The 11962-nt window shown below is 43.2% G+C and overlaps 1 protein-coding gene across 1 annotated transcript; it reads left to right on the top strand.

Moving 5' to 3' along the window:
* Positions 1 to 231: 231 nt before the first annotated feature.
* On the top strand, positions 232 to 10860 carry GAREM (GRB2 associated, regulator of MAPK1; the record flags this gene model as incomplete). The annotated part of the gene is made up of 3 exons (XM_010024056.1): positions 232 to 1410; positions 6494 to 6660; positions 9948 to 10860. Coding segments are annotated over 3 exons (2259 nt in total), but the record flags the coding sequence as incomplete, so codon positions are not given.
* Between the last annotated feature and the right edge of the window lie 1102 nt (positions 10861 to 11962).

Raw genomic sequence — 11962 nt, 5'->3', positions numbered from 1 at the left:
ATGTGACTGTTTCGCCTTTGGTAAGATGCAGGAACATGCAGAACAATAAAAAAGATTGCTTGGCCGAGCTTCAGGTTAAACACCTTGCGCTTGACTACTCAACTGTCCAAATAAAGTTAGTTCAGTTTCTCTCAATAGATAGCCTTGTAAGTTCAGTTTCAATAGATTTAATATGATGTGAAGTATTATCTTCAGCAAGGAAAACCAGATTTTTTTATTATTGTTTTGCAGGTGGCTTCGGGTGAATGCAATGAAGACACTGAGGTTTACAACATTACCCTTAGTACCGGGGATGAGCTCACTTTAATGGGGCAAGCAGAAATCCTTTATGCAAAATCTTCTAAGGAGAAGTCACGACTCAACACCATCTTCAAAAAAATTGGGAAACTTAATTCAATTAGTAAGCTAGGCAGAGGCAAAATGCCCTGCCTCATCTGCATGAACCACAGGACCAACGAAAGCATTAGTCTCCCCTTCCAGTGTAAGGGCAAGTTCAGCACCCGCAGCCCGCTGGAGGTGCAGATGCAAGAAGGTGAGCACACGATTCGCAATATAGTAGAAAAAACCAGGCTGCCTGTTAACGTGACTGTGCCAAGTCCTACACCAAGGAACCCTTATGACCTGCATTTTATCCGTGAAGGGCACAGGTACAAGTTTGTCAACATTCAAACCAAGACTGTGGTGGTTTGTTGTGTGCTTCGTGGCAACAAAATTATTCCCATGCATTTTCCATTGCACTTGTCGCTTCCGAAATTTATTCTACCTGACAGCCTGGTAAAGGGGGAGCTGTGGCACGAATCCCTCATCCAGCATTGGTTTAATATATGCCAGGAACAGTTTGACATAGATGAGTATTCCCGTGCTGTGCGAGATGTGAAAACTGACTGGAATGAAGACTGCAAGAGTCCGAAGAAGAGCCGATGCACAGGGCACAGCCACGTGCCCAACTCCCTCAGCTACGCGCGGGATGAGCTTACGCAATCCTTCCACAGGCTTTCGGTGTGTGTCTATGGAAACAACTTGCATGGGAATAGTGAAGTGAACCTCCACGGCTGCAGGGACTTGTGTAATGAGTGGGCCCTGTTCTCTCATGATGCTCTTCAGTACCAGGAGTCTGGTGACAGTAGCAGCGATTACCTTTTCCCTGAAGTTAGCGAAGAATCCATGCTTCTGCCTACTAAACCAGAACTTCCTTACGAAGAGCTGTGGTTGGACCAAGGGTCTGGAAAGGCTGGTGACCAGCCTCTCACTCGCTCACTAAGTGAGAAGAACAAATGTGACAACTACAGAGGATCTTTCCGATCAAAGTGTGGTACCGCATCTCTTCCCGTGCCTGCAACTGTTGGAGCAACCACGAAGTGTTCAGATGTTTCCCTACCTCCACCTCCAGTGCCTCCCAAATCAGAAGCAGTAAGTCAGGGGTATTTGTGTTCATTTCTTTCCTTTTTTTTTTTTTTTTTAGCTGGTGAAAAGCTTGCTTGGGAATTATTTTTTATTTTAGTGAAGACTTGGGCGAGGGGGAGGTGGTGTGGATATGGAGGGCAAGGAAACAGTAAGATGTCGTGAGATGTGCAAATTCAGCTAGTTTCCTTCCAAGTGTAAGTCATGTCCGAAAAGTCACCTAAGTATATTTAACACAATCGATCTTGTGTCTTAATCCTGCTACTTTCATGTGATATTTATTGGGTTTTCTTGCTCACACAAACAAGGTCTAAGAATTGCTAGGTCACTTCTTTCCCTTGCTGTCCACATCATCTCTCCATGTTTTCTTATGTTTTCCAAATATGAGCCAAAGCGTGTGGAGCATGATGCCACTTGGAACAGCCTTGGATCACCTTAGTTTGTGCTTCTTCAATTAACAGGCCCTGATAATGAGGACAGCTAGAATTTTTACAGATTTGAAGTGTTTGTTAATGAGATTGTCTTCTCTGTTAGGAGTTTATGGCTGATTTTGAAGAATATTGTCATTGTCCTCAAGGAAACTTTATCAAACTAGACCTGAGCTAATTGTTTGGTACTGCTTATTGACAGAAAATATGTTTAAATAGGAGCTCTGTAGAGCTGATAAAGGACCCTTCTAGGGGAGTCAGTTTTAAACAAAGCACGTGTCCTGTCCTAGGGTTTCTAATGAATACTCATGAGAGAAATCACTTCTCCAATCCTGAAATGTCACGGAGACTTCAGAGGCACAAATACAAGTATGTTTTATCAACAGGAGCTTATGTGGACTGGGTGGAAAATCCATTCATTACATGGTCTCTTGACGTGGTCCTAAACATTATTTTTTAAAAAAGAAAGGAAAAATGAAAAATTCCCCCAGGAAATGGTTTTTCAGACTCTTTAGCAAAATTTAAATTATATGTTCTTATGTCACATAAATCTTGGTGGATATTATTATTTAACAAATTTGTTTTGCGGGTTTTTTGCTGGAACGTAAATTTAAAGGAATATCATTCCACTTGCAAGTCCTACAGTATTTTCAAGAGCGTGGCTGCACAGTAAGCTGAAACTAATCTAACACCGAACTGCAGCAAACCGTGGTGATGCTGCTTGATAAGACCCTTTCTTATTGCCATCTAACAGTCCAGCAGTGTTGGCTGGAGCCTTTTCACCATGAGCCAGGTCTCAATCTGGTTGAAAGCTAAGTTATATGTTTTTATGCTGGGTTAGCCTGCAGCGAATTGCCATGGGGATCCCCTGGCCAGGCTGTGCAGGATTTGCGGTGATGAGAGGAAAATGCCGGTGCAGGCACAAAATGCATAACTGCAGCCCTTTGTGCTTCCAGAACTTCCCCAAAAAGCGGCTGCAGCAGCTTCAGCAAAGACAAGAAAGTCAAGACATTACATCTTCATTCATAGCAAAGAGTGTTTATATATAATGTCTAAGTGCGGGAACGCAAGAGCACTTCCTAGCCTGCGAGGTCAGGTATGCACCAATGCTTTGTCCAGACTCCTTTGGCCAAGTGCCCAGCAGCACCATATCGGGATGAAGTTCCCTGGCAGCCTACGCTGATGTAAACTGGCGTGGGGCTGGTCTCACCCTCATCCTCCTTTTCCTCCTCCTTTCCCAGCCACATGGTCCTGGCTCCTCTTTTGTGCTGGCTCTGGCACTTGGGCAGGCAGCCAGGTCTGGATCTGCAAAATGATTAGTTCTGATTTCTGCGAGCTGAACTGCTTCAGCGCAGGGTCAAAGGAGAGCTGGAGCTAGTGCCAGGGAGCGGGCAGGAGGGCGAGGTGGGGTCAGGGAGGAATGTTGCCCTACAGCAGGGTGAGGGCAGCCCTTGGGCAGGGGTGTGCTGGCCCCCTGGGTCATGGCTGTGGCATGGATGTCTCAGTGTCACGGCTGAGGCATGGGTGATGGGATTTTGGGAGAGCTCTGGAGCAACAGCGCAGCATCAGTGTAGACCCTCGCACTTGGTGAAACCTCACGGAATAGTGACTCTCTTCTGGGGGCAGCAGGGTGGTGTTTGGGAAGGATACGTGCATTGTCTTTTAAGGTCATTTTGAAAAACAACAGTTTTGTCGTGTGTCTTACATTACCGAGGTAATGCGTGAGTGCTGTCAGCAATTTCAGTATTGCTTTCAAGCCATGTAGCGTGTGTCTGTTAAAGATATTAACCTCCATTTAGAAGTGGGCAGGGGACGTAACCCCATAAAAACTAAAACAGAATAAAAACCCTGCATCTCCATAGATGATAATAATTTAGACTCAGTTTTGTGGCTTCCTGGAACAGCTTTGGAATGAGTATCAGTGACCTACTGAATTCACCAGTGGGCTGGGGCCAAGGAGATGTTTGCATGGTTGCCATGTAGGGTATTTATAGAATAAGTAGATCTCAGGAGCGGCTGATGAACATACGGTTTAGTCATCACTCCCCCTAGAATGATATTCCATAGCCATTCTGTGTAAGGATTGGCTGGCAATTGTATTTTTGCATGCACTAAATTTAAAATGTGTGTACAGGAGCTGCTTGCAGGAGAGAAAAGGACATTTAGGTATTTCAGAAGCTGTTCTGGTTTCTTTTCTCTGGCAGGATGAAGCATTCTGATGTATCACATGTGCTTTGTAAATACCTGTCAGAAAATCGAAGTAGCTTGAAGGCAGAAGGATGGGGGGGGGGGAAACGACCTCTGAATTAAGGTCTGTAAAGTAGAGATTGCTTCAGTCCCCTACCACTCATTTGCATAAAATCAGAGGCTGTTTTCCTGATTGATTTAAGGCAAGTCCCTGATGGAGGGTGCTGGAAGTTCAGGCTCCTGTTGGCAAGGAGCATTAAGCTTATGATCATGCCAGCAATGGGGTGGGTTTCACCCGAATGACCTCAGAAGTGGTCACTACAATGCCCAGATGCAGGAGTGACAGGGTCCAGTGGTTCTGGCAATGCTCAGGACAGCACCAGGGAAAAGGAGAACGTGGCACCTCACATCACCAGCAAGAGGTCATCATACCCAGGTCACAGGAAGGAATGTTAGAGTGTGGGAGAGCATAGACAGTGAATAATGAAAGTCCTGGGACATGCAGTGCAAATGCACTTTATCTGTGCCTGGCAGCTGTATGGCGTCCAGTGCTTCTGGGTGAAAGAATATTTCCTAAGAGCAGCAGCCATCGAGGTGATCGTCATGTTGCACCGTGGCTCTTCTCTACCTCTCTATTTCATTGCTGTTCTCTTGGACCTAGTGAGGGTAGCTCCCCTCTGAAGTTTCCCCTGGCTCTTGTCAGTTTAATCTGCAAAATCTCTCCTGTTTATTCCTCTGCTGGGTTTCCAGAGGGCCGTGTCTGGCAGCTGTAATCGCAGTCTTGTGACAGGGACCAACTGGGACTGCAGACCAGTATTATTTATGGCCTTGTTCTGATCTGCAATCTAGGTCAGCAAGGGAGCTTGACATAGTTTGTTATGCCAGCACCTTTGTATGCCAGCAGTCTTCCCAGGAAAGCTTTTAAGCTCTTGACCGTCTGCCGTGCTCCAAGAGCTCCCCTAAATGATCTCTCTAACCCCATGAGTATATATATTCAATGGCATGCAGTATTAAGTTTGCCTAGTCTGACCTGGGGGGAAAAGAATTAGAAAGTCCTTAGGCATCCTTGGGGCACAGCACTAAAACAGTTGAAGAGTTTTATGCGTGAATCCAATGACAAACATGAATAAAGCTGATTCTTTTTTTTTTTTTTTTTTCCCCTTCTTGAAAGAGCAAATAAGAACCCTTAGAGCAAGATTTATTTCAGTGTTTTATGCTGTTGGGCATTTCCTGTAATTTTGACTTGTTTTGAATTAGGAAAAAAAGGTCCTACAATGTCCTAGCCCCTGATTTTCCATTTCACAGAAGTATTAAATGGGTTGTTGCATTTTTGAAAGCATTGAAGTGGATTGCAAAAGGTTCCACATTTATTTTGGTTTTCAATGAATTAAATCACTTTATTGCTAATTATGTGTTGCAGAACTGCTAAGATAACTTTTAGTTCTGCAGTGTTGCTAAATTTAAAAATAAACTATAGCTTCCAAACACAAAGAGAACTTCCCTTTTCTGGTGCATCTAAGACTGTTTCAGACGAGGAGAACATAGAGGTCTCCTCCTGCCTGAGGGAAGGTGGTGCATCCTTGAAAATCCTGTGTGTTAGACTAGTTCTCAGTAGCCTTCCTCACCTCTAGCCCTGCTAAATAAAGTTTTTCTCCCAGATACGTACTGATCAGATTAAGGTCTTAATTCCATAGTTTTTGACATTCCATTTCTCCTATGGGGATGGATCCTCATGTTTTGCTTCTTCCTAGGCATACTAAGCTTAATTTCAGATAAGCAGTGCTACAGTCATGTGCTTTAAGCTGCAGAGTTGGCTGGCCGCAAAAAATAGACCTAGACCTGTTGGCTGGTTGCAGGATTTGAACAGGCAATTCTGCCCACACCTTTCAGCTTGTATGATTTGTAGTTAACCTCATCCTGGACTGCTTTGCCAGCTACAGAAGGACTGAAGCTCCAGGTGTGAATTCCAGCATCTGGTAAATAGGAGATACATGTGCTATTCCTGGGGGAAGAAGGCTAGGAATTGTCCTGGAACTGGATGGCTGAGTACCACTGGTGAAGTAAATCAGGAACCATCAAAGTCTGTTGAGACCTTTTCATTACATAAGCTTGGTTTATTATCTCTAAATAAACAAAGCTAATGAAGCTTCATCCTAATTAATTGCTCTTTACCAAATGTAAAGGATCTGGAACAGTCTGTCTGATTTTGTATGTTACTGGAAGGTTCTTTTACATCATTTTATTGCTGCCACTTTTTGAATGAGTGGATATCAAACTTCTGAGAAGGCCTTCTTTTGGACTTCTTTATGACAGCCACATCCTGTTGCATGTGTATATACTTAGCATTTTTCTCTTCTCCTCCCTTTTTAATGATTTCCTTTCACAGAAGAAGGCAGAACCAGATGTGTTTCATCTGTTTGAGGGTGCTGTTGCCCAGTTTTTCTCCCTGCTTACTTACATGTTCTTCTTTTATACAGGTAAAAGAGGAATGCAGGCTCCTGAATGCTCCTCCCGTCCCTCCACGGAGCTCAAAGCCGTCCTCCACCAGTCCTTCCATCCCTCCTCGTACAGCCAAACCCACACGACAGCAGACACGCTCTCCCAGCCCTACTCTGTCCTACTACTCTTCAGGACTGCACAACATGTATGTATCTGAGCTGTGAGAGCCCCGTGCTAGCACATACTGCTGTAAGTGATTTCACTGTAAGGTGACATAGGCTGTCTAAACTGAAAATCCTGTACAGTTCTGTATAATTCTTGAAAGGCTTGAATCTTCAAATCGGAACAGCTGTTTTTTGGGTGAGATTTCAGTGCTACATGCATGTAGTGCAGCCAGTTCTGATAAGTGGAGGCACAAAAGGTACGTAGTAGTCCAGAAATGTGTTGTGCCAACTATGTGGGAACCTACGGGGTGGGTGTGATGGAGAACAGAGAGACCAGCAGGCACCACTGAGTGCAAAGTGAGGTGTGGCGGAAAGGGGCCAGACAGCTTCCAAATCAAACCCACTTTAGCATGAAGCTAACCCACAAACTGGAAAATCCACTTAGGCTTAGTAGAACGTTGACGTTACATTTTTAATTATGTGGCTGCATACCTTTTTCAAGCAATGCAGCGTTCTTCCTTTGGCTTTCTAAAGTGTATACACCTTTTGAAGTCTCATCTCCTTTTTGCCTTGAATGTCTTGTTGCCATTATTTTTGGTATCTCTTCAGTGACAAGGTACTACATGTATGGATATTACAAATTGATCTGAAACGGCACTGAAATAATTTCAGCCTAGATGCAATTGGTATAACTTATGCTGGAATTGCCTTTTTAAACCATAGTGCACATTTGCAGCTTAGTGTTGTGTATCTGGCAATTATCACTCTAGATCAAGGCTGCTCGTTTGCTTTTATGAAAACCAGTTGAGTAGTTCTGTCAAGGTCGACTCCACAGGAGGCTGAGCACAAGACCTCCCAGCATTTGGGGCCCACCAAATGCTGCTTTCTCTATTTGTAGCTAAGAATACATTTGCTTCCCAAGAAACCAGGAAAACAGTGAGAAGTGAAGTTTCTCAGGAATGTAGGAGGTTGTAATGAGATGGACATCAGTCTCTTCTCTCAAGTAGGAAGCGAAGAATAAATTGCTTCAAGTTGGTCCCAGGGAGGTTTAGACTGGATATTGGGAAAAATTTCTCCACCAAAAGGGTCATCAAGCATTGGAGCAGTCTGCCCAGGGAAGTGGTTGAGTGCCCATCCCTGGAGGCATGGCTTAGGGACATGGTTTAGTGGTGGGCTTGGCTGTGATGGGTTAACGGTTGGACTCGATGATTCTAAAGGTCTTTTCTGACCTAAACAAATCTGTTATTTGCCTTGAACTTCTCAATATTTGAATGAAATTTATGTCCAGCATGGGTCCAGACCAGGTATCTCCATTTTGGTAGACTTGACCTAGTGCTGCAGTAAAAGCTGCTAGAAATTGGCAATGTGTGGAATAACTAGATTGCTGGTGAAGTTGCTTTTCAAGTCTTGCCATTTTTATCAATGATCTTAATTTCTTGATCACGAAGGGTTACAGACAGTATTTTAAACAAAACCAGCATGATTTGTCCTTATCTGACTAAAAAAATGCCTGATGCTTGACTTCAGCTGTAGTTGAGGTTTCTTTTGCATCTTTGACACTGAGTATCAGTGAGTTAATTTTGGTGGAGAACAAACAAGGAAGTACTTTGAAAATGTTACTTTATCAGTTTTCAGATTTAAAAGATTAGTTCACATTTCTGATACTGAACTAGAGAACAGAAACAGGATCAATCAATTTAATTTCTCTGTATGGTTAGTGGTTTACAATGCCTCAGTGTCTGTCTTCTCTTAATTGAGCAGCCCAATGGCTTGGTTTGTGAAAAATGCTTTGCAGTGTGTACATGCAACCGGTCGGCCTTTAAGCAGCAGAAATGACCAGTTGATAGTGTATCGTCGTTGAGGGGGGTAAAAAGCCCATATCTGCTACTGTAAATAACTGCTTTAACTGGCAGGCTTGTATTACTGACATAAACAGTAAAAAAAAAGTTTGGAGGTCATGGAGTTGTGACCGAGGTATGGTTGGATAGAGGGGAAACCGCATCTCTTGGAGCTTAGTTTTATAACTAATTTTCCAGTGTTACAGATTAGAGCTGCTTTTTCGCGTCTGCGCTTAGTGTTTGAGCTGGGCAAGTCCAGGTTGGCTTGCTCTCTGACTCACTGTAAGGCATGGGCAACTAATTTTGTTGTCGTTTTCAAAACTATGCTGCTTTTGAAAGCTACTGCCCTCCTCAAGCCATTTTCCCTGAGTTGTTCACATAATGACGACTGAGTTTCTTGAGTAGTTAGTTTCCAGGAGAGAGAGGTAAGTAATTAAAACAATTTTTCAACTACTGTTTTCCATCTGTTGTATGAAGTATTTTATAAATCTGCTAATTCTTTTTCTGGCTTAATTGGCCTGAATTCCAAAGATCAATCCAGCCCTTCAGACTTTCTTTCAGAAAGTGGCATAAAAGCTGCAAGCATTTGCTTTTGATAATAGATTACATGCTTTTGTTGGCATGTGTCTCTCAGGAACACTGGGATATAAACCATCAGTTCTCTCAGACAGGCCAAGCTTAGTTTACCACCTGGAAGTAGGTCAGCGAAACTTTTTTAGATGCCTTTTGAAAAGCAGATGTTTCTCGTAATTCCTTCTTAAGGATATGGACATGCAAACAAGTTACTATGTGATAAACCTAAAGTGTGATATTTGAAAGCATACAGCTAAGTCTGCTTACCCTTCTACATAAAACTCTTCCTTTGGCAGTAAGCATTAACTTAACTCTGCGTTATTGTACTGTGCACTGGTGAAGTTTTTGTACCAGTGATGAGTGAGAAAGGATCCTGTGCCCTGTGCACATGCCAGTGCCATAACAAATGAAAATGTTGGCTCCAAAAGGGTTTTTGGTCATCTCTTATCTCAGTCAAGCTTGGGTCTAGTGCAGTGCTGACCTGCCCCTGTTAGGTTTTACATATCATGACACATCTATGGTATATATATATAAAATAGAGGATTAGGACATCTTTTAGTAGATGTGAGGCTGTTCCTTTTCCATGGCGGTGTCCCTCAGGAATTCAACAGTGGAAGCTGAGTATTCAGGAGATGACACAGAACTGAATTGAGACATCTACTTTTTTACGAGCTTAAAAAAACAAGATGTGAGGCTTTTGGGTATATCAGCATCTTGTCAGGCTTGTAGAAAGAGTAAAAGAACTGTCAATGCATTATTCAAATGTGGTGTTAATTCACATCTGAGAAGTTCTGCCGGAGGAAAGAAGATTATTTCTTCGTGACAGCCACCCTCTGACTCTGTCAGATGATTTATGAATTTATTCAAATGCCACATTTTTTCATACTAATGACATCCTTTCTGCTTTGTTCCTTAAGCAATGTCACAGAGAGCGACAACACCAACCCAACTGAGAGCACACCTGTTTCCTGCTACCCCTGTAACATGATGAAAAACGAATCCAAAGAGCCTGAAAGCACGATGCCTTTGGGAAGCCCCTCATCTGAAGCTTTGCCTTCAAGGTTATCTTGGCCAAACCATTTTTCAGGAACTGCTGAGGGCCAGAATAAGAGTGATTTTCTGCTTGATCCGAGCAGGAGCTACAGTTATCCCAGACAGAAGACTCCAGGTACGCCAAAGAGAAACTGTCCAGCACCTTTGACTTTTGACTTTGATGGGTGTGAGCTCCCAGCAGGATACTCCCCGCTGGCCCCAGCGGAGTTCACAAACACCATCTCTACCTGTCCAAAGTCAGCAAGTTACTCTCTGGACTGCACTGATGAGAAAACTCTGGGAGTCAGCGACGCAAAGCAGAGCCATTCTTGTCCTGCCTTACCTCCTCGGGCACCGAAGTCAAGTGAAGAGAAAGCGGTTACAGACATGTGTCCCTTGCCACTGAAAATAGATGGTGCTGAGGAGGAGTCAAAAGCTGGTTCTCCAGACCTCTTAGAAGATCAATATCTCGTTAAAAAGGGCATGCAGGATACGTTCTCTGTGTCTTATCCCTTCTCATCTCCCCTCCACCTCCAGTTAGCACCAAGATCTTGTGGGGATGGCTCTCCCTGGCAGCCACCCACAGACCTTTCTGGACTCTCGATAGAGGAAGTGTCTAAATCACTGAGGTTTATTGGTCTGTCAGAAGATGTCATATCGTTTTTTGTTACAGAGAAGATTGATGGCAATTTACTGGTTCAGCTTACAGAAGAAATCCTGTCAGAAGACTTTAAGCTAAGCAAATTGCAGGTTAAGAAAATACTACAGTTCATTAATGGCTGGCGGCCCAAGATGTGATGCTGACTAGTTATTAGTGGAACTGTACGAGATGTGCTTAATGCACTTCAGCTAATCATCACTTCCTGTTTTTTGCACTAAAAGCCCTTCCTGTAAATAGTAGTAGAAAAATTCTTACTATGCAGATAAACATTTTTTGAGTGGTGAACAGATTTTTTTTTTTTTTTTGTATGTCAATAATAAAAGTAGAGAATCTGCAGAGGTGTGCCTTGTGCATCCCTGACTGTTCAACAGCTGCTAAAAATTGGACACTAAGGGAACTTTTACTCCGTAGTCTCTTAAGACTTAGTTGTATTTATTACTGAACAATTTGATGCTGAAAGACACACACTGATCCTGTTTACAGTTTTGTGTTAACTGCAAAAAAAATGTATTTCTTACAGGATTGTTTCTGTTCAAATGATATTTGAAAACATGCTGTGACTTTCTTCCGTTTTTGTTAGCAACAAGCATGTTCAGATACACAAAAACAACCTTTTGACACTACATCTGAAAATGTTAAGAATTGCTGTGAAGTGCCACTAATACACTACTCTTGCAGCATATTTTTATTAACAGTATCTTCCTGGTTACCTGTAATGTGGGTACATTTTCTATATTACTTTGAGCAAAAAGAGTTAAATGTTTCTAAGAGTCTTGCTTAGCTCACTGCCCAGAGGGGAGGGAGAAGGGGGATTTTTTCTACTGAGCCACTCTGCCCTGGCCAATTAAAAGTTTATGACCTGTAGATTTCAAAAGTTGCTTTTGTAGTCGGATAGCTGGAGTGAGTAGCATGACTTCTCGTCATGCAGCTTTCTCATGGGAAAGGCAGTTCAGTGCACAGGCTCCTCTCGACAGATTCTGGCTGCCGCAGTGAGCCTGCTAGCACAGCCCTAGCAATAGCCTTGCTCTGGTGAAAGGCAACCCCTTGTGTTTCCTTTGCTGCTGTTACAGTCATCTGAAAATGTGCTCTTTGTGCTATTCTATATCTGCTGTCGGATCTGTGTGGGAAGGTGATAGTACTCCTGTAGGATGCCTTTGAAATAAAGCATTAGCAAGGTGGGAGGGAATAGAAACAGCATATGGCACGCTGGTAAGAAGGGGCCAAGTGAGGTTTAAGGCC

Source organism: Nestor notabilis, unplaced genomic scaffold (genome assembly GCF_000696875.1).
Source record: "Nestor notabilis isolate BGI_N333 unplaced genomic scaffold, ASM69687v1 scaffold14971, whole genome shotgun sequence".
Classification (NCBI taxonomy): domain Eukaryota; kingdom Metazoa; phylum Chordata; class Aves; order Psittaciformes; family Psittacidae; genus Nestor; species Nestor notabilis.
This window is presented reverse-complemented; position numbering and strand designations above follow the sequence as displayed.